This window comes from Schistocerca gregaria, chromosome 6 (assembly GCF_023897955.1).
Source record: "Schistocerca gregaria isolate iqSchGreg1 chromosome 6, iqSchGreg1.2, whole genome shotgun sequence".
NCBI lineage: Eukaryota > Metazoa > Arthropoda > Insecta > Orthoptera > Acrididae > Schistocerca > Schistocerca gregaria.
In genome coordinates, this window is record NC_064925.1 from 492,968,291 (window position 1) to 492,992,112 (window position 23,822).

At 41.5% G+C, this 23,822-nt stretch overlaps 1 protein-coding gene across 4 annotated transcripts in view; it reads right to left on the reverse strand.

Moving 5' to 3' along the window:
• Positions 1 to 4,552: 4,552 nt before the first annotated feature.
• LOC126278457 (uncharacterized) overlaps positions 4,553 to 23,822 on the reverse strand; it is a 368,379-nt gene continuing 349,109 nt past the window's right edge. The window contains exons 5-6 of one of the 4 annotated variants that reach the window (XM_049978585.1): positions 13,717 to 14,116; positions 4,553 to 4,860 (exon numbers count right to left, since the gene is read on the reverse strand). In XM_049978585.1, coding sequence (XP_049834542.1) covers positions 4,754 to 4,860; positions 13,717 to 14,116 — 507 coding nt within the window. In that variant the 3' untranslated portion in view covers positions 4,553 to 4,753. Of the gene's footprint in view, positions 4,861 to 13,692; positions 14,117 to 23,822 lie in introns of all 4 variants that reach the window. The other 3 variants (XM_049978583.1, XM_049978587.1, XM_049978584.1) reach the window with 3 other exon arrangements.

Here is a 23,822-nt window from a genome sequence, read left to right on the forward strand (position 1 = left end):
AATAACACACTTTCGAACAGTACTTTTTCCCGAAGTAAATATTTAACATTCTGATATTTTCTTTATATTTTACGTTAGTAACGGTTTTCATTAGCACTCGAATTAGCTTTCCTTTTACCATTAACGTACTTGACATGCTATGATACAAAATTCCCCGTCGTCTCCATTCACACTGTCTTAAAACTTTCTCACACTAGTTCGTACAGCGTTCAATCAGTAGAACAATGATCTACATACCTACTTCAGACCACATTCAAGCCTCATTCACACTACTAAAGGTATATAGGGAAAACTGAACAAAAATAAACAAGAAAGCCTTCACGAAATAAACAGAACAATTGACAAAAACATTCTCTTGACCTGTTTCTTGAGTGTCTCTGTCAGCTACTGTCTTCTAGTAGATAAAAATTAGAACAACATGCTCGACTGAACCCGCTTCAGATCATCTGTCTCTGTGCACGTATGAGTCATTCTCACGAGACACAGGCTCTAGACAGGAGCGATATAAGGTGCCACGCCTCAACTGGAGGAATGTGACGTTTGCAAACGAGTCCAGATATCCTCTGACACAAGCTGATGGCCGTGTTCGTTTGTAGAGACGCCTTGGTGAGCCATGCTTGTCATATGTTGTCCAGGAAATCGACAGATTTGCAAGGTTCCATGACATTGTTTGGAGGCTTCAGTGTTGACAGCCATACCGTTCTCGTCGTTGTACATGGTCACACAGCCTGGCAGTTCACTGAACACATCCTGTTGCACCATGTGGTTGCTGTTGCATACAGTGGTGCCCCTGAATTCCTTCTAACGCCGAGGACCATGAGGCGGGTGTCAACAGGGATGCCTTGAGAAGCCTGGGTGTTGAAGTATTGGAATGGCCGATGGGGAGTTGCGATCTAAAACCCCATGGTGAATATGAGGGTATGCTTGACAGACGTGTTCGTGGTCGCCTCGTTCCACCACAGAATACCAAAAATTCTCATGGGATATAATACCTCAGAGTAACCTCCGTAGACTTATACGGAGCGTGCCACATAGATGTCAGGCGCTGTTAAACGCTCACGGAGGGCATATACGTTACTGAAGCTTTCAAAGCCTAATGAAAGGCTTCTGTGATGACAGGATGAATGATTGTTTACGCTCTGTTTTCGACATCTGTCGGACATTTCAGTTATTTTTATGTAAACGATCAAGAATGCAATGATTCTCTGTTGTGTACTTAATTTGTAGAAGATAAAAATATAATTTGAAAATATGCCCAGCCCTCAATTATTGTTCAATCGAATACGGCAGACGCCCAAAATACCGATCCCCGAATTCCTTTGAACAGTATAGATATAAAAAAATTACAAAAATCTGTTTATCATGTGTTCACCTTGAACGCTATGTGGCAAATAAGTCCTTGGTCACACCTGTCTATACTTCGTTACATCGAAAATGGAGATAAAATACCTTCTGCACCATCAAAAATTTTCACGGTTTAACATTCGTTGATAACTTTCACTGTACTTTTGACTCTGAAGCTGTAAGCTGTATTACAGAAGCTATTTTTAATACGTGATCGATGTACTAGTATAATTATTTTTGACTGTATATTGTAATAATAATGAAAGTATTGTAAATTGCTGGGTAATAGCCAAGGGAACTTTACTGAAATATATCGATAGCAACGACAAAATGATAGTAGCTGCGCCGTTGTTTATCTTTGCGTATGGAGAGTCTGTTGCGTTGCGAGGAGAGAGGAAACAGAGCAGCTTGAGTGATGAGAGAGTGCGGAAGTGTTTGTCTGGCGCTCCCGCCGACGCGGTGTGCAGCTATGCACGTGCCGGTGTAGACGCGCCTGATTCGTTAACCTGCGAGTATTGAGAGCACAATAGGAGTGGATAAGTGGAGGAAGCTACAATTCTAAGTATTGACTGTCTGTCCCATAATTATCCGTGACTCTGGAAACGACTCGGGGTTGTCGAACAGCAGCAACAGCAGCAGCAACAACAACGGCAGCTCAACATTGCCGTCAGCTACATTCTTTGTCGTCAGCACAGCTACATCATGTAAGACTGTTAAGTGAAAATTTGTAAACTTTTGCAGGCATGTGTTTCACGAAGTAAGAATAACTTGATTAATAACCTGCAATAGTAAAAACTTGTAGGGCACCTGTGTTGTCATTGTCCTCAGATATTTTTGCCAAGCAGGGTCCCTTTTCCTTTCCATGCAATCACCGAGTGTCGTAAGAATATCAAAACTGATTAAATATTTACTGCCAGTTTTGTGTGTTTGCTAATGACCACTTTCAGTCAAAATTGTCTATCCAATTCTTGTATTGCAAGACAGAGGTTAAACTTCACTGGCAAAACTACTAGCTAAAGATAAAACACAAATGAAGAGTGTGCTATTTCATGTATTCCGTATTTAGCTTACCGAGTGACTACTTCTGGCTGGGTATGTATTTTATTGTTATTTAAAAGTAAATTCAATTGCTCATTTGCTTGAAATAAAATAAGTTTTATCTGTAAATAACGAAAAGTAAATTGCTTCCCTTTTTATAAATTCTGCATTGCGCTACACTGAGGTCGATGAAAATAATTTTTTTTGCGTTAACAGACGATAAGTTGAGCCAGTCTTTCATTTAACCAGTAAGTCCTATTAATTTTACTTTAAACTTTTTTTCAGAATAAGGAACAGCGGACTCTGTGATTTCTGATTCATTTGTTTCTTTGTGAACTGTTGTGCTCTGGAGAAGTGTGACAACCTTCTGTTGCCACGCCATTGATTATTTGCATAAATTTCTTTGCCATTACCTTTCTCAAGATGCTGGAGATTCATTATCCTAGTGGGCTGGGGACCGTTTAATTATCCCATTTTTTACTTAATCAGTGTTTTCTTTGTGTTATCAGTGGTTTTTATAGTAAATATTACATGGTAACTTCTCACATCCCCCACCTCTCCCCCCGCCATGTGCTGTTCGTGAGCGATGGCGCTATACTCCACCTATTTCAAAATTATCGTCAGTATTTAGCTAACGTTTAGAATAGATTCTTCTTTCAGAAGAGTCTGTTGTACACTTTCTTCCAACTAACCGGCGTTATTTTCCTTTGGTAACGATAGCCTTACTCACTGTAAAATTTCATTAGCCATATGCGACCACCGTCAGTTACATTGAAATCCAGTAGGCCGATTATGAAGGGTGTGGTTACAACTTCAGGTGAGATTATAGTACGCCACGACTCACCAACCATTAGAACTGACGTACTCTGGGATAGAGCTGAAGTACCTTAGAAAAGCTTACCTGTAACTCTCATTCAAGGTGAGTCGAGCCGGATTAGTGCCAATATTGCAGACAGAGATGGCAGATCTGTGTACTAAATTTCGCACCCTCTACAAACCGCAATGTTCAGTTGCGTGGACTACACCTGATGATATATATGAGAAAAGTACCACCACAGCTGTATCTTGAGAATGTCTTTATTATATCGCACGATCGTAAATTCAACTAAATACCTAGGTATTACAATTACGAACAACTTAAATTGGAAAGAACACATAGAAAATATTGTGGGGAAGGCTAACAAAAGGCTGCGTTTTATTGGCAGGACACTTAGAAAATGTAACAGATCTACTAAGGAGACTGCCTACACTATGCTCGTCTATCCTTTTTTAGAATACTGCTGCGCGGTGTGGTATCCTTACCACGTAGGACTGACGGAGTATATCGAAAAAGTTCCAAGAAAGGCAGCACGTTTTGTATTATTGCGAAATATGGTAAAGAGTGTAACAGAAATGATACAGGATTTAGGTTGGAAATCATTAAAAGGACGGCGTTTTTCGTTGCGACGGAATCTCCTCACGAAATTCCAAGCTCCATCTTTCTCCTCCGAATGCGAAAATATTTTGTTGACGCCAACCTACATAGGGAGGAACGATCACCACGATAAAATAAGGGAAATTAGAGCTCGTACGGAAAGATATAGGTGTTCATTCTTTCCGCGCGCTATGCGATATTGGGATAATAGCGAATTGTGAAAGTGGTTCGATGAACCTTCTGCCAGGCACTTGAATGTGATTTGCAGAGTATCCATGTAGATGTAGATGTAGTTTCAGTGGAACACTAACGCCATCCTCAGGCCCCTCCACTGCCAAAAAAGTATTAGAATTCCTTGGCGCAGTTATGGTGGAGACAACACTGTGTCGAGTACAGACTCATGAAGAAATCTAGCTCACGTGTACTAGTAACACGGACTTCACAATAAATGCGCCAAGGAATTGTAATACTCTTTCGGCAGTGGAGGGGCCTGAGAATGTGCCGCCGAAACTAATCGTGTGATACAATAAAGACAGTATCACGATACAGCTGTGGTGGCATTTTTTCTCATACAGACAAATGTAATTGTTTATTATTGCTGCTATACTGTATATTCGGATTAAGTAAAGTCTCGTTATTTGCTTTCTTCTTGGTGTTGCAATTTGGACAGTCATCAACAATGTAGTTCTGCTTTTTGTGTTTATTGGCACTCAAAATATAATTTTGCCACTAAAAATTGTCGTGGAAGGAAGCAAGGTAGAGGTTATTTCGGTGATCACATTTTATCCAATAGAAATACTTTATTGCTCTAAAATCTGGAACAGCATTTCAAATACTGCTATGTACAACATCGATAGAGAGCTATGGCGAACATTCATGAGAGGCGCGTAACGCTATAACAGACAGGAAGGTAACGGAGAATAACGGCTCTTCAACGGCGAGGACGGCGTGTTTGCCTCAAGTGAGTGCGGCGGCGAGCAGCAGCGGCAGCTGTACGGAGGTCACCAGCAGGGGCCACCAGCTGCCCGCACACCGCTGACCGCCCACCGCTCCGGTAGACTCACCTGCAACACACCGAGGCAGAGGTTGGCTAGTCCCGTGGTCGTATGGAGTTTATTACACAAGAAAATGAGAGGACATGTGTGAAATTTATTAAGTAATGAAATATGCGCATTTAAGGTTTTTGCCTTAACCCTTTAGGTGTCAAAATGCCTAGGTAATACAACAGTGAAATACACGTCAGTATGTACGCCTCTCCCCGATGTTATTCAATCTGTATCTTGAGCAAGCAGTAAAGGAAACAAAAGAAAAATTCGGAGTAGGTATTAAAATCCATGGAGAAGAAATAAAAACTTTGAGGTTAGCCGATGACGCTGTAATTCTGTCAGAGAGCTAAGGACTTGGAAGAGCAGTTGGACGGAATGGACAGTGTCTTGAAAGGAGGATATAAGATGAACATCAACATAAGCAAACCGAGGATAATGGAATGTAATCGAATTAAGTCGGGTGATGCTGAGGGAATTAGATCAGGAAATGAGACACTTAAAGTAGTAAAGGAATTTTGCTATTTGGGGAGCAAAATAACTGATGATGGTCGTACTAGAGAGGATATAAAATGAAGACTGGCAATGGCAAGGAAAGCGTTTCTGAAGAAGAAAAATTTGTTAACATCGAGTATAGATTTAAGTGTCAGGAAGTCGTTTCTGAAAGTATTTGTATAGAGTGTAGCCATGTATGGAAGTGAAACATGGAGGATAAATAGTTTGGACAAGAAGAGAATAGAAGGTTTTGAAATGTGGTGCTACAGAAGAATATTGAAGATTAGATGGGTAGATCACATGTTCTGAGGCATCAAGGAATCACAAATTTAGTATTGGATGGCAGCGTGGAGGATAAAAATCGTAGAGGGAGACCAAGAGATGAATACACTAAGCAGATTCAGAAGGATGTAAGTTGCAGTAGGTACTGGGAGAAGAAGAAGCTTGCACAGGATAGAGTAGCATGGAGAGCTTCATCAAACCAGTCTCAGGACTGAAGACCACAACAACAACAATGTACGCTTTGGGAATAATTGTTCGCAATTTGTTTCATGCACATTGTGGCCAACTTGAGTGAGTGGTTTGGCCACCTAGATTGCCTGACATGAATCACACAGAACATTTATGGGTCACAGTCGAGAGGTCAGTTGGTGCACAAAACCCTGCACCGGCAACACTGTCGAAACTTTGGACGGCTAAAGAGGCAGTATGGCGCAGTATTTCTGCAGGGGACTTGTTAAGTCCATGCCACGTCGAGTTACTACATTGGGTTGGGGAAAAGGAGGTCTGACACAATATTTGGTGGTATTCTATGACTTCTGTTATCTCAGTGTATGCCCTCAGTCGAAAGAAATATTCACAGGACCAGGGTCCTCAAACGACTTCAGACCATGCATATAAATTAACATCTGTTACTTCAGCATCAGTCAGTTTCACGACTTTCATAAAATGCTTCTTCAAGCAGTCTACGCTGCCTGCTGCCTCTGTACTAGAAGTTTCACCCACTGGTCCCCTTAGACTGCGTTTCCCAGACTAGGAGCGGTTACTGTAACGGTGTTTGAAGCGGTAGAGACAGTAGCTATACCATCTGCATCAGAGTCGCTTCCAATTTCTAACTCTTCTGCGTGCTCTTCTGTAACCTCTTCGCAGCAGCTCATTACAGGGACGGATAGAATTTCATCTGTCATGGAACTACGCTACTTCCATCACGTCATTCTCATAGATCTAAAAGATATATTGACGAGTGTCAGTATAACCTCTCTAACCGTAAAAACAATCAAAAATGAGTAAATAAGACGCCTGTTACATCCAGGCATGTGCACAAAATGTGTTCGTCATGTTATGTATTTTCAGTATCCATCCTACATGTGTACTGTTAGCGGAAATAATTTATATTACCTTATTGGCTAATATGTTCAAAATAATTTGTGAAACAGTATTATCTGCAATGTTCAGTCTTCATTAGAAGCAACATTTCACAGCAAATAATCTATAAAATTAGATATAACTATTTGGTTACATGTACGGCTCGGAAGAAAACTTGCTGTAAATATGTTTACACAGGAGTCCCTTGAGATTTTATAGTTTGTAATGTAGGAAATGCTACTGTGAATTATTCATATCGTTGTTTATATCAGAAGACCTCAGAAGTCCTCAGCCGACAGTCTAGGAAGTTTCAGGCCAGGGCAACCTCAGCTGCTCATTGTGAAACACATCTACAGGATGCGAAGATGTCTCCCTGTGGGTATGCCCTCGACATGAGACCCTGCAGAGCGACTTTTAATTGTGGCGTAACGCCACACAGGAATAATGGGACCACATTGCAAAATCAATAGGAGTACTGCACAATTAGTGTATTGATCACTAAACAAGAAGCCACCAGGGATAATTTCTTTTATCCCATCATACATTTTCTCAATTTATTCAATATATGCAGAGGTTGTTGGCTTATAAACATGCTCTGGTAGATGTGGACTATCTAGGGATTCTATCTTGGCTGTGATAACGCGTTTGCTATGCTGGTCATTGTAGCTTACCTGCATTCCATGTTCTTATTGATTATTAAACCCACACCTGCTTTGCCCCTACCTGACCAGAAGTCCTGATCTTCCTGTCACTTAATTTCACTAATTCCCTCTATATCTAACTTCACCCTATCCATTTCCCTTTTTAAATTTTCTAACATACGTGCCCAATTAAGGGAGCTAACACTCCACACTGCAATCTGTAGACCCCCTGTTTTGTTTGTTTTGATGACGACATCGTCCTGAACAGGCCACACCTGGAGATCTGAATGGGGAACTGTTTTTCCTCTGGAATATTTTACCGAAGAGAAAGGCATTACCATCAAACCATACACTACAACTGCATGTCCTCAGGAAAAATTACAGCTGTTGTTTCCCTCTGTTTTCAGCTGCTCGCAGTACCAGCACAGTAAGGCAGTTTTAACTGATATTATAAGTCTAGATCAGTCAATCGTGCAGCCCGTTACTCCTGAAATTACTGAAAACCACAGCTTTGTCTGGCCTTCCAACAGACAGCCTTCCATTTTGAGGGCCAATTTGGTACAGCTATCTGTGACACTGAGGCATTCAAGCCACTCAATCGATGGCAAGGTTCGTGGTTGGGGTGGGAGGTTGTTACTTATTGTACTGGTCAGTAAATAAGAAGCCACCAGCTGATGAACCATCTACTTTATCTGGTGCGTTTCAAGTAGAATCAAATGGTTCAAATGGCTCTGAGCACTATGGGACTTACCGTCTAAGGTCATCAGTCCCCTAGAACTTAGAACTACTTAAACCTAACTAACCTAAGGACATCACACACATCCATTCCCGATGCAGGATTCGAACCTGCAACCGTAGCGGTCGCGCGGTTCCAGACTATAGCGCCTAGAACTGCGCGGCCACCCCGGCCGGCTCAAATAGAATGCATCCTCAGATTGTTATGAACCTTTTGGTGATCAGCTATATAAAGGCAGACCGTTACGTGCTGTCTTAATGCAGGGTGTTTCAGAAGTGATTTTCTATAATTTACACATGGAAAGTATAGGCAAAAAATAGCTAAAAAGCTCCAGTAAACATGGATGCACTAATCAACCGTTGTCGAGATACAACACATTTTTTGCTGCAGTTCATCAGTGTCTAGGAGCACATGTCATCTCTAAACGTTAAAGTAGTTGTTCGAAATGTAGTCGATGCATCAGAATGCAACACTGAATTGCGAATCGTCTCAGGTAGTGCTGGAAAATTCTGTAATTGCTGGAAGGCTTCTCAATCCTCAAGCGTAACTCCTCAAGAGAGTTGACCTCCATAGCACAGACCAGGATTTTAGCATGACCCCCCACACAGAAATCCATGGCATTTAAATCCAGAGACCTTGGAAATCCTAGTCTACATATCCAGTGTTAACCATACGTCCGAGTTAGAAGCCAGCGCACTCGTCAATAAAAATGTGCTGGAGGACAGCCATGCATGAACCGCATGTTCAGGTGTTGGTTCAGTGGACATCATCACTTACATATAGAAATACAGTACGGAGAAACAGCATGTACTGCTGCTCGGTTAGTCTCTGCGAAAGAAAGTGTGGTCCAATTATGCGATCTCTGACCAGTTCTCCCCAGACGCTCAACGAATAACGCTGCTGATGTCGTCACACGTGTGTTGCATTAGGATTGAAATTGGAGCAAATGGGACAGTTATGGCAGTTAAAAGTACTGTAGTGGGTGAATGCAGTCATACAGCTTACAAACAGGGGATTTAGGGCACACTGTTGTTGCATCAGTTAATCGAAGTTCTCTCTAGGAGGGAAGTCTTCATAGTGGAGGACTTGCACTTGCTGGAGATGATGCGGATAGAGTACTTGCCGATGTAAGCTCCGCCACACACTGCCATGACTCAGGACACGTAATCCCCCTTGTTGAAGCACTCGGACGTTGATGTTCAATGCCCAACATCGTTTCCTAAACTTTGGATGTTATTGATCTGGGTCGATATTCTTGTACATGGTGTGCGAAACGCCTGGTTTCTCTAAGGCGCTGATATAACCGGCTAAAAGTACGTCAGTCGGGCTACCTGCAGAGAGGAATAGCTTCTTCATACAATCGTGCAGCCACAAGCGTACTGCCATTCGTTTTGGCTTACACAAAGTGCATGTCAGCGTACGCTTCATTGGTGCAACCTCTGTCCGTGGTACCTTCACGTTCGTAACTGATTGTGAGGCTGGTACGACAGCGCAGGGAGGTGGAAAGGGACGTAGCTGCGCGTGGGTAAACAAGGAGGAAGTCAATACCAAACGTTGGTACATCAACATAAATTCCACAGTATCCAGTTGGTTGCCAACTCGAATTAATGCAATACTTCGGCAATGATTGGTTTGCGGACCTACGTTCATTTGAGCTTTCCAGCTACTTTCCGCATGTACATATAAATCAACATATATGTTTATACACCGCAAGCCACCCAACGGTGTGTGGCGGAGGGCACTATATGTGCTGCTGTCATTACCTCCCTTTTCTGTTCCAGTCGCGTATGGTTCGCGTGAAGAACGACTGCCGGAAAGCCTCCGTGCTCTCTCGAATCTCTCTAATTTTATATTCGTGATCTCCTTGGGAGGTATAAGTATATAATATATTCAATACCTCATCCAGAAACGCACCCTCTCGAAACCTGAACAGCAAGCTATACCGCGATGCAGAGGGCCTCTCTTGCAGAGTCTCCCACTTGAGTTTGCTAAACATCTCCGTAACGCTATCACGCTTACCAAATAACCCTGTGACGAAACATGCTGCTCTTCTTTGGATCTTCTCTATCTCCTCCGTCAACCCGACCTGGTACGTATGCCACACTGATGAGCAATACTCATAGGTCGAACGAGTGTTTTGTAAGCCTCCGCCTTTGTTGATGGACTACATTTTCTAAGGACTCTCCCAATGAATCTCAACTGGCACCCGCCTTACCAACAACTAATTTTATGTGATCATTCCACTTCAAATCGTTCCGCACGCATACTCCCAGATATTTTACAGAAGTAACTGCTACCAGTGTTTGTTCCGCTATCATATAATCAAACAATAAAGGATCCTTCTTTCTATTTATTCGCAATACGTTACAGTTGTCTAAGTTAAGGGTCAGTTGCCACTCCATGCACCAAGTGCCTATCCGCTGCAGGTATCCTGCATTTCGCTACAATTTTCTAATGCTGCAACTTCTCTGTATACTACAGCATCATCAGCGAAAATCCGCATGGAACTTCCGACACTATCTACTAGGTCATTTATATCCAGGGTGATCAAAAAGTCAGTGTAAATTTGAAAACTTCATAAACCACGGAATAATGTAGATAGAGAGGTAAAAATCGACACAGGTGCTTGGAATGACATGGGGTTTTATTGGAACAAAAAATGTTCACAAAATGTCCGACAGATGGCGCGTGAAAGATCTCTTGCGCGCGTCGTTTGGCAATGATCGTGTGCTCAGCCGCCACTTTCGTCATGCTTGGCCTCCCAGGTCCCCAGACCTCAGTCCATGCGATTATTGGCTTTGGGGTTACCTGAAGTCGCAAGTGCATCGTGATCGACCGACGTCTCTAGGGCTGCTGAAAGACAACATCCGACGCCAATGCCTCACCATAACTCTGGACATGCTTTACAGTGCTGGTCACAACATTATTCCTCAACTGGAGCTATTGTTGAGGAATGATGGTGGACATATTAAGCATTTCCTGTAAAGAACATCATCTTTGTTTTGTCTTACTTTGTTATTCTAATTATTGCTATTCTGATCAGTTGAAGCGCCATACTTCGGGCATTTTTTGAACTTTTCAATCTTTTTTTCGGTTCTAATAAAGCCCCATATCATTTCAAGGATGTGTGTCAATTTGTACCTCTCTATCTACATTATTCCGTGATTTATTCAGTTTTCAAATTTATACTGACTGTTTAATCACCGGGTGTATTGTGAGAAGCAGTGGTCCCATAACACTCCGCTGTGGCCCGCGAGAGGTTACTTTAACGTCTGTAGACGTCTCCCCATTGAGAGCAACCTCTGCTGTGTTCTGTTTGCTAAAAACTCTTCAATCCAGCCACACAGCTGGTCTGATATTCCGTAGACTCTTACTTTATCAGGCGACAGTGCGGAACTGTTCGAACGCCTTCCGGAAGTCAAGGAAAATGTTACCTATCTGGGAGCTTGTATCTAATATTTTTTGGGTCTCACGAACAAATAAAGCAAGTTGGGTCTCACACGATTGCTGTTTCCGGAATCCATGTTGATTCCTACAGAGTAGATTCTGGGTTTCCAAAAACGACATTATACGCGAGCAAAAAACATGTTCCAAAACTCTACAACAGATCGACGTCAGAGATGTAGGTCTATAGTTTTGTGCATCTGCTCGACGACCCTTCTTGAAGACTGGGACTACCTCTGCTCTTTTCCAATCATTTGGAACTTTCCGTTCCCCTAGAGACTTGCGGTACACGGCTGTTAGAAGGGGAGCAAGTTCTTTCGCGTACTCTGTGTAAAATCGAATTGGTATCCCGTCAGATTCAGTGGACTGTTGAGTGATTCCAGTTGCTTTTCTATTCCTTGGACACTTATTTCGATGTCAGCCATTTTTTCGTTAGTGCGAGGATTTAGAGAAGGAACCGCAGTGCGGTTTTCCTCTGTGAAACAGCTTTGGGAAAAAGGTGTTTTGTATTTCAGCTTTACGCATGTCATCCTCTGTTTCAATGCCATCATCATCCCGGAGTGTCTGGATATGCTGTTTCGAGCCACTTACTGATTTAACGTAAGACCAAAACTTACTAGGATTTTCTGTCAAGTCGGTACACAGAATTTTACTTTAGAATTCACTGAACGCTTTACACGTAGCCCACCTTACGCTAACTTTGACATCGTTTAGCTTCTGTTTGTCTGAGAGGTTTTGGCTGCGTTTAAACTTGGAGTGAAGCTTTCTTTGCTTTCCTAACTTTGTTGTTGAAGCACGGTGGGTTTTTCCCGTCCCTCACAGTTTTACTCGGCACGTACCTGTCTAAAACGCATTTTACGATTGCCTTGAACTTTTTCCATAAACACTCAACATTGTCAGTGTCGGAACAGAAATTTTCGTTTTGATCTGTTAGGTAGTCTGAAATCTGCCTTCTATTACTCTTGCTAAACAGATAAACCTTCCTCCCTTTTGTTATATTCCTATTTACTGCCATATTCAGGGATGCTGCAAGGGCCTTATGATCACTGATTCCCTGTTCTGCCCTTACAGAGTCGAAAAGTAAGGGTCCTGTTTGTTATCAGTAGGTCCAAGATGTTATCTCCACGAGTCGGTTCTCTGTTTAATTGCTCGAGGTAATTTTCGGATAGTGCACTGAGTGTAATGTCACTCGATGATCTGTTCCTACCACCCGTTCTAAACATCTGAGTGTGCCAGTCTATAACTGGTAAATTGAAATCTCCACCTAAGGCTATAACATGCTGAGGAAATTTATGTGAAATGTATTCCACTATAGTCACTATAAAAATGAAACGTGTGCGCGGCTAGAATTTTACTTTCGAATTCACTGAATGCTTCAACAGCCTTCCTTACGCTAACTTTGACATCGTTTAGCTTCTGTTTGTCTGAGAGGTTTTGGCTGCGTTTAAACTTGGAGTGAAGCTCTCTTTGCTTTCCTAACTTTGTTGTTGAAGCACGGTGGATTTTTCCCGTCCCTCACAGTTTTACTCGGCACGTACCTGTCTAAAACGCATTTTACGATTGCCTTGAACTTTTTCCATAAACACTCAACATTGTCAGTGTCGGAACAGAAATTTTCGTTTTGATCTGTTAGGTAGTCTGAAATCTGCCTTCTGTTACTCTTGCTGAACAGATAAACCTTCCTCCCTTTTTTTATATTCCTATTTACTGTCATATTCAGGGATGCTGCAAGGGCCTTATGATCACTGATTGCCTGTTCTGCCCTTACAGAGTCGAAAAGTTCGGGTCTGTTTGTTATCAGTAGGTCCAAGATGTTATCTCCACGAGTCGGTTCTCTATTTAATTGCTCGAGGTAATTTTCGGATAGTGCACTGAGTGTAATGTCACTCGATGCTCTGTTCCTACCACCCGTTCTAAACGTCTGAGTGTGCCAGTCTATAACTGCTGAGGAAATTTTTGTGAAATGTATTCCACTATAGTCACTATAAAAATGAAACGTGTGCGCGGCTAGAATTTTACTTTCGAATTCAATGAATGCTTCAATAGCCCTCCTTACGCTAACTTTGACATCGTTTAGCTTCTGTTTGTCTGAGAGGTTTTGGCTGCGTTTAAACTTGTCAAAGGTTTATGAGCTGGCGACCCCGTATTCGGCGGCCAGTGCAGCAGCCGGACCTGTCTGTACTCCGGGCAGCTCACCGGCGTGGCGGACGTCGGCGGGGGCGGCGGTGGCGGCGGCGACGACGCTGTGCTGGTGGTGTCCCCGGCCGTGCAGCAGGTGCTGCCGCTCCTCGGACTGCTCCTCCAGCTCCGCGTCGTCGGAGTCGTCGTCGGAGCCGTTGGCGAGGCCGGTCCAGTCGCCGGAGCCCGCGGCCACGCCCTCATGCGGCGGCTGCTGGCGGTGGTGCCCGGGCGCGACGACGGCGGCGCTCTTCTCGGCGCTCTGCCAGTAGACGGCGCCGATGCTGGCCACGCAGCGGACGCGCACTCGCGGCGCCAGCGACGCCGTCACCGGCAGCAGCAGAGCCAGCCGCGACCGGTTCAGCCCGGAGAGACCCTCCTCCAGCGCCGGCAGCGGCCGCACGCTGCGCTCGTCCTGCTGCGAGCACAGACGCACGCCGAGCTGATAGCCAGAGTAGGCGCCCACGTATATGTAAACAAAACTGCACATATCAGTTTGTTCCAAAGCGTCAGCCTCCAAAAGTTTTTCACCGATAGCTTTGAAATTTTGACACGACGTTGAATTCTAATGAACCTTTTTTTCCAGGTACCAACTTCTTTAGCATCGAAACTCAGTTCTAAGCAAAGAAGGGAAAGCAGAAGGGTGGAACGAGTATATAGAGGGTCTATAGAAGGGCGATGTACTTGAGGACAATATTATGGAAATGAGAGTGATGTACACGAAGATGAAATGGGAGATACGATACTGCGTAAAGAATTTGACAGATCACTGAAAGACCTCAGTCGAAACAAGGCCCCGCGAGTAGAAAATATTCCATTAGAGCTACTGACGACCTTGGGAGAGCCAGTCCTGACAAAACTCTACCATCTGGTGAGCAAGATGTATAGACAGACGAAATACCTTCAGACTTCAAGAAGAATACAATAATTCCAATCCCAAAGAAAGCAGGTTTTGACAGATATGAAAATTACCGAACTATTAGTTTAATAAGTCAAAGCTACAAAATACTAAAGCGAATTTATACAGACGTATGGAAAAACTGTTAGAAGCCGACCTCGGGGAAGATCAGTTTCGATTCCGTAAGAAATGTTGGAACACGTGTGGCAATACTGACCCTACACTTATCTTAGAGAATAGATTAAGGAAAGACAAACCTACATTTCTAGCACTTGTAGACTTAGTGAAAGCTATTGACAATGTTGACTGGAATACTCTCTTTCAAATTCTGAAGGTAACACGGATAAAATACAGGGAGCGACAGGCTATTTGCAATTTGTACAGAAACCAAATGGCAGTTATAAGAGTCGAGGGACATGAAAGGGAAGCGGTGGTTGGGAAGGGAGTGAGACAGGGTTGTAGTCTCTCCCTGATGTTATTCAATCTGTATATTGAGCAAGCAGTGAAGGAAACAAAAGAAAATTTCGGAGTAGGTACTAAAATCCATGGAGAAGAAATAAAAACTTTGAGGTTCGCCGATGACATCGTAATTCTGTCTGAGACAGCAAAGGACTTGGAAGAGCAGCTGAACCGAATGGACAATATCTTGATAGGACGGTGTAAGATGAACATCAAGAAAACCAAAACGAGGATAATGGAATGTATTCGAATTAAGTCGGGTGATGCTGAGGGAATTAGATTAGGAAATGAGACACTTAACGTAGCAAAGGAGTTTTCCTATTTGGGGTGCAAAATAACTGATGATGGTCGAAGGAGAGAGGATATAAAATGTAGACTGACAATGGAAAGGAAAGCGTTTCTGAAGAAGAGAAATTTTTTAACATCGAGTACAGATTTAAGTGTCAGGAAGTCGTTTCTGAAAGTATTTGTACGGAGTGTAGCCATGTTCGGAAGTGAAACGTGGACGATAAATAGTTTGGACAAGAAAAGAATAGAAGCTTAAGAAATGTGGTGCTACAGAAGAATGCTGAAGATTAGATGGGTAGATCACATAACTAATGAGGAGGTGTTGAATAAAATTGGGGAGAAGAGGAGTTTTTGGCACAACTTGAAGAGAATAAATTATCGGTTGGTAGGACATATTCTGAGTCATCAAGGGATCACCACAACAACAACAACACCATTATATAATCTATCTGAAACCTGTCAGTATCTCCAGGCTCCTTCCATGTATACAACCTTCTTTTATGATTCTTGAACCAAGTGTTAGATATGATTAAATTATGTTCCATGCAAAATTCTACTAGGCGGCTTCCTGTTTCATTTCTTACCCCCAGTCCATATTCACCTACTACGTTTCCTTCTCTTCCTTTTCTTACTATCAAGTTCCAGTCACCCATGACTATTAAATTTTCGTCTCCCTTCACTATCTGAATAATTTCTTTTATCACATTACATATTTCTTCAATTTCTTCATTATCTGCAGAGCTAGTTGGCATATAAACTTGTACTATTGTAGTGGGCGTGGGTTTCGTATCTATCTTGGCCACAATAAGGCGTTCACTATGCTGATGGTAGTAGCTTACCCGCACTGCTATTTTTTTTATTCATTATTAAACCTACTCCTACATTACCCCTATTTGATTTTGTAATATTTCCGTATTATTAAATTTATAAAAATTATTACATAAATTAAAAAGAGGTATACAAAACACACGTTTCTAATGCAACGCTACCTTAAAATTTCAAGGCATTTGGTGAAAATCTTTCGGAGAGTTCGATTAGGAACATTACAATTACTACGCAAGTACAAACGTAGGTCTTCGTTCTCTTCAAAATCTGAAATCTCTGGAAGCTCTTCACGGATTGCTGCGAAATTTTGGCGGAACATTTAGTTATAATACCCACGTGGTTTTATATATCTTTTGCAAAGCCATCCTATATGTATGTAATATCTAATAAAAGGGGAAACGTCATACAATGTAAATATTGCTTTGCTCAAAATCCTTAATATTCGAAATTTCTTGACCGATTGCTTCGAAGTTTTGACCGAATTTTACTGCTGGCACTACGCACGCTGGCGGATGACGTTCACCGGGCATTCGCCATACCCACACTATGCTATCGGATTGCCACATTGTGTACCGTGATTCGTCACTCCACACAAAGTTTTTCCGCTATTCAATCATCCAATGTTCACTCACACACCAAGCGAGGCGTCGCTGGCATTTACGGCGTGATGTGTGGCTTATGAGCAGCCTCTCGACCACAAAATCCAAGTTTTATCACCTATCGCCTAACTGCCATAGTACTTGCAGTGGATCCTGATATAGTTTGTAATTCCTATGTGATGGTCTGGATAAATGTCTGCCTATTACACATTATGACACTCTTCATTGTCGACGGTCTCCGTCAGTCAACAGACGAGGTTGCCCTGTATGCTTTGGTGCTGTACGTGACCTTCGCGTGTCCACTAGCCATATATGTGAAAAATGGCATCCCATTTGAGTCAATTGATGTTTCAAAGTACTGCACTGAAAAGGTGTTTGAATGTTATGCAGGTGTGGCTAAATTTAATGGAGCTAAACTTCTACCTGTTGTTATTTATAGATCCCCAGATTCCGATTTCACAACATTTTTGCTAAAGCTAGAGGAGGTTCTTAGTTCACTTTATAGGAAACACAAAAAGTTAGTTATATGTGGTGACTTCAACATTAATTGTCTAAGTGATTGTGCAAGGAAAAGGATGCTGGTAGACTTTCTTAATTCATATAATCTTGTGCAAACCGTATTCTTTCCAACGAGAGTGCAAGGGAACAGTAAAACAACCAGAGACAACATTTTTGTTCATTCCTCGTTACTAGAAGGGCTGGCCTTTCAGATCATGATGCACAAAATTTAACTCTAAAAGATTTTTGTGCTGCAAAACATGCTAAATATAGTTATCAACTGTTTAGGAAAGCTGATCCAGTTGCTGTAGAGACCTTTGTAAACCCTATCAAGGAACAAGAGTGGCGAGTAGATGATAAATATATTGCTGTTCTCAAGTCTTTTCTAGTGCTCTTTGAAAGTTGCTTTCTATTAGAACGTTCAAAACAGGGTACTAGCACAAACAGGCAGCCTGGGTGGCTGACTAGAGGGATAAGAATAACTTGTAGAACAAAGTGGCAATTATGTCATAACGTTAGAAACAGGCAAAATCTAAATGCAGCAGCCCATTACAAGCAGTATTGTAAGGTGCTTAAAAATGTTATTAGGAAGGCAAAAAGTATGTGGTACGAAGATAGAATAGCTACGTCTCAGGATAAAATTAAAACCATATGGTCAGTCGTAAAGGAAGTGGCTGGTATGCAGAGACAGGTCGAGGATATAGAATCAGTGCGTAGTGGGAATGTCCATGTTACTGATAAGTCGCATATATGTACAGTATTTAATAATCACTTTCTGAATATAACAGGTGAACTAAATAGAAACCTAGTCCCAACAGGGAATCATATAACGCTCTTAGAAAAAATTGTTCGGAGTCTGTTACCTGAAATGCTCCTCCATGATACTGACAAGAGGGAGATTGAGTTAATAATTAAATCACTAAAGACCAAGAACTCTCATGGATATGACGGGGTATCCAGCAGAATACTGAAGTATTGCTCTACGTATGTTAGCCCAGTACTTAGCCATATCTGTAACTTTTCCTTTAGGAGTGGTCGGTTTCTTGAGTGATTAAAGTACCCGGTAGTGAAGCCACTTTATAAAAAGGGAGACAGGGATAATGTTGACAATCTTAGACCTATTTCTATGCCATCGGTGTTTGCTAAAGTTATCGAGATGGTTGTGTATACAAGGTTACTGAAGCATTTAAATTCACATAATTTGCTGTCAAATGTACAGTTGGGTTTTATAAATGGTTTGACAACTGAGAATGCTATATTCTCTTTTCTCTGTGAGGTTTTGGACGGATTAAATAAAAAGGTTGCGAACGCTAGGTGTTTTCTTTCATTTAACGGAGGCTTTTGACTGTGTTGACCACAAAATATTACTGCAGAAGTTGGATCATTATGGAGTAAGGGGAGTAGCTTACAATTGGTTCGCCTCTTACTTTAAGTAAAGAAAGCAGAAGGTAATTCACCTCAATATTGAGAGTGTAGTGATGTTCAATCACAATGGGGCACTGTGAAGTGGGGCGTTCCCCAAGGATCGGTGCTGGGGCCACTGCTGTTTCTTATTTATATAAATAATGTGCCTTCTAGTATTACATGTGATTCAAAAATATTTCTGTTTGCTGATGACACCAGCTTGGTAGTGAAGGATCTTGTGTGTAATATTGAAACAGTATCAAATAATGTAGTTCATTAAATAAGTTCATGGCTTGTGGAAAATAATTTGATGCTAAATCTCAGTAAGACTCAGTTTTTACAGTTTCTAACTCACACTTCAACAAGAACCGATATTTTGATCAGACAGAACGGGTATATTATAAGCGAAACAGTTCAAGTTCCTAAGCGTTCGGATAGATAGAAAGCTGTTGTGGAAAGCCCATGTCCAGGATCTTGTTCAGAAACTAAATGCTGCATTATTTACCATTAGAGCAGTGTCTGAAGTAAGTGACAATTCAACACGAAAAGTATACTTCGCATATTTTCATTCGCTTATGTCGTATGGTATTATTTTTTGGAGTAATTCTTCTGATTCAAAGAGGGTATTTTTGGCTCAAAAACGGGCTGTTCGAGCTATATGTGTTGTAAGTTCGAGAACCTCCTGTCGACCCCTATTCAATAGTCTGGGAATTCTGACATTGCCCTCACAGTATATATTTTCTTTAATGTCGTTTGTTGTTAGCAATATTAGCCTATTCCCAAGAGTTAGCAGCTTTCACTCAGTTAATACTAGGCAGAAATCAAATCTGCATGTGTAATGCACTTCCTTGACTCTTGTGCAGAAAGGAGTGCAGTATTCTGCTGCATCCATTTTCAATAAGCTACCACAAGAACTCAAAAATCTCAGCAGTAGCCCAAACTCTTTTAAGTCTAAACTGAAGAGTTTCCTCATGGCTCACTCCTTCTATTCTGTCGAGGAGCTCCTGGAAAAGCTTAAATATTAGGCAAATTCCAGTGTTACATTGTTGATTTTCTTTATTTAAACTTACAATGAATATGTTTTTTATATTTCATTTTATCTGTTTCTACTATCGTGTTATAATTTTATTTATTGACTCGTTCCATAACCATGGAGACTTCTCCTTAATTTGGTCCCACAGAACAATAAATAAATAAATAACTTTACTATCACATGGCAAACAATGGACGTAGGGATGTTTAGGAGTGTGGAAATCTCGCGTACAGACGTATGACGCAAGTGACACCCAATCACCTGACCACATTCGAAGTCCGTGAGTTCCGCGGGGCGCCCCATTCTGCTCTCTCACGAGGTCTAATGACTACTTAAGTCGCTGATATGGAGTACCTGGCAGTAGGTGGCAGCACAATGCACCTAATACGAAAAACGTATGTTTTCGGGGGTGCCCGGATACTTTTGACCACATAGTTCCTTTCCGATTTGCTTCAAACTTTTACATGTTACTGTATTAAACGTTAACGTTTTTAGCAAACAGAAATTGTAATTATGGCTTATTGGTTTATGATTAGAATAATACTACAAATCCAAATCTGCAGTAACAATAAACAAGGGTCATGGTCACAGAGAGTGAAGAGAAGATGCACTGAGGGATGAAAGGAAGTGGGCACAGAAACTGGGAAGGAGGAGATCGACAGAAAGAGGGCACAGGAGGAGGTGAAGAGACAGAGAGAGGAGAGGTGGATAGAGAGGGGGAGGAGGTGACTGACAGAGAGAGGCGAAACGACGAGGAGTTGCACAAAGAAGGGGAAAGGAGGAGATGGACAGAGGCAGGTAGAGAACGAGATTAGGACTTGTATCCAATTCCTACACATATCAGAATCTTCTTCTTTCTCTGTTCTTTCTCTTCCATTCAATTAGACTGAGCCACAGCAAAATGTTGCTGGGTACAGCTAGTGCACTATCTTTCCTTCATCATTGACGTTAAAAGATAACTCAAAGCCAAAATAAGCGAATCTTAGAACTTGACCTGTTGGTTGATCGTCAATTACCGACTTGGCTCTAGTGGGTATTTTCCTGGCCGAGCAATAACACTTGTTTTCCTCACACCATACTTAAAAATTACAACTTTTACATGATATTTAGCAAGTTTAATAATTTCTGAAGCTTATCTTGCTCGTCCTGTAGGATGAATTGATCGTCACTATGAAGCATAGTATTTATGTAAATTTTGTTATTCGGTTTTATTCCTGCATGCACATGTTACTTCCACTACCAAATTACTTCGTACATATAGAAGTTTCTACAAAATCAGCGAAGCTTATGTAAATTAAATTCTCTTCTCCAATATCTGTTTAAAGGCAAATAAATTGTCTAAGAAAAATCTGCCTTTTCTGAATCCTCATTGTCCTTCCCGTAAAAGAGAGTTTGTTATAATGTTATGCCTATTGTTTGCTGTTTAGCATATATTCCATTACCAACAATTCCATGGTGGTTAATACAAGAGCCATCACCTTTCTTGAAAAGTGACATTACTTTAAGTTTTCTCTATTCCTTGTGTATGATTTTCCTTTCCCAGCCCAGGATACTGTATCACCCACCATTTTTCCATAAAGGAGGTGTAATGAATGTAGATGATGTTGGTAACACTGCTGAAAAACATTTTCTGGCAAAAAGATCGATTCTATTTTTGTGTTAAGAGATGGTGTTTTGTTTACTGTCAAAATAACCTCACTTTCCCGTTTTCAGTACATGTTCTCAGTACAATGTCTAATCGTGATTGTAAAAGCTCTGCTGACAGTTTTTATTATATTTTTGGGAATTTGCGACTAAAAAACACCAAAGAAACATTACAGACTTCGTCAAACAGGTGAACAAGATAAATATTGGGCGCCGCATAAGGTATGTTATGTGTGCGGTGATGATCTGAGAAAATGGTCCTATGATAAGGAGGGAGCCAAGAAATCATTATGATGATTGCTTCTTTTGCAGTGTTGATATTACTGATCATAATTCTAAAAACAAGAAGGTAATATAATGATTATAAAAAATCCTCCTCGATTGCAAATAGAAACCGGATGTTGGCCTAAGTTTCGGCGTGGATAACCACGCAGTCTTCACCTGAGAGCCTGCGGACCACCGAACGTTGGCTGGGGTGAGGAATCAAAGAAAACATAGAGAAACTCTGCAATACTCTACTTACTTACTTACTTTGTAATTCTTTGTTTTATATTTACTTTTATAAGGTTTATTACCTTTTCCTAATTTTGTTTAATGTTATTTTGACCATTTTTAGAGGAGGTCTGATTTTTGCAACTATTTTTGAAGCTCCTTTTAGAGGAGGTCCGATTTTTGCAACTATTTTTGAAGCTCACTAAGTGTAAAATTCTTGAAAATAATTTTTTTATAGTGACAGTTAATTATATTTTCTAAGAATAAAATGTAGATAGTGAACAGCATTAAATGGTTAATATTACACGCTTTTAAAATATATTTTAATACTTTTCTATTTTTTAAAATAAAAACACAATAGGGGTCCTGTTTTGGTCGCTTCCCTCTGTATTTCTAACATTCTCAGACTAGTCGCCAATCTTTGGGAAGAAATCAGTTAGCTGTGGGATCAGCACGTTTTGCCGTTAAGTCGTTGTATGTGATAACGCACGAAACGTGCAAACGTAGTGCGCCACAGGCATTCTGGATTTATATAACGAATCAATAGAGAGTAACGCAACGAACCAAAATATTTTTAAAGTCAGCAAAAAACATAATGCTGTTAGTCCTAGCGACAGCTGTCGCCCCTCTCCTCCCCCACTTACAGTTGTATGACGTGTCAAAATATTATTTAGGTGTCGCTGTCTGTAAGTCATGTGTGTGTGTGTGTGTGTGTGTGTGTGTGTGTGTGTGTGTGTTAATCAATGCTTCACGTTGGAGGTAGTCTTTGTGATATCCATAACGAAGCCGTTAGCAATTCCCGCATTGAAAATGTGGTTTTCTGTGCGTCTACAGCGTGAAAGCAGCAAATCTGTCGGATTCCGATGCATAGTTAATAAAGATGGAAATGATGATAAATAACATGCAAATGAGACTTCCACGAACCGTTCGTGGCCCGCCCGGATAGCTGACTCGGGCTCCCAGAACTGCGTTGTGTGCTGGCTGTCTGGACTTTGCAGAGGTACCTCTGTATTCTTGTTAGTCTCAAAAACTATGCAGTGCCATGTTATTTGCTCATTTATTTACGTTCTCAATTGATCAACAGAAAAAGTGAACAACCTATTTATGATACATTGTTAGTCCATTCCTATGCTAGAACCAGTGGATATGGGAGCCCTTCATATTCCCAGTATTACACTGTTGTTTTCATATGGCTGATATTTTGTAAGCACAGCCATTTGTCAGCATGAGACTTCTGGCAGCAGGCGAGACGTTCACTGCTTACTGGATATTTTCGTGCAGTGTGTACCTGACGTGTCTAGCGACCCAAGAGTGCTATTTCAGTAAAGTACACAAAGCAAAGTAATTTTTACGCGATTTGAATAAACAAGGCCGCAACGACTTTTACAATTCTTTATTGGAGAACACGACGGGTTTCGCAAATTAAATTTGCATCTTCAGGTGCTTTAAGTCAAAATATTAAAGTTTTGTAAGAGGGTTGGAACTTAAATAGTAGCAACTATTTATTCACAACCGATACAAAAGAGTTACATGTTTGCACCTGTTACTGTCCTTCAAAGTAGTCACCAGCGTTGTGTAGAAACCGTTGCCAGCGATGTGGAAGGCGTAGTATACCGCTGGCAGAGCCTGTTCTGTTGATGACGCGAATGGAGCGGTCTACTGCCAGTCGAATCTCTGGAACAGTTGTGAAGTGAACGGCACGGAGTGGTTCCTTCATCTTTGGAATCAAATCAAAGTCACAAGGACTTAAGTCTGGAGAGTATGGTGGATGGTGCAGTTCTCAGTCCAATCGACCGAACAAAGCAGCAACAGCTCGCGCTGTATACGCCCGCGCATTGTCATGCAAAATGATAGGTGGGTTGAAAAAGGAAGTGTCGCCGCTTCTTTTGCAAAGATGGTCGCAGGCGATGCTCCAAAAACGAACAGTAATACTGTGGATTGACGATGGCATTCGCTTCACAACTGTTCCAGAGATTCGACTGGC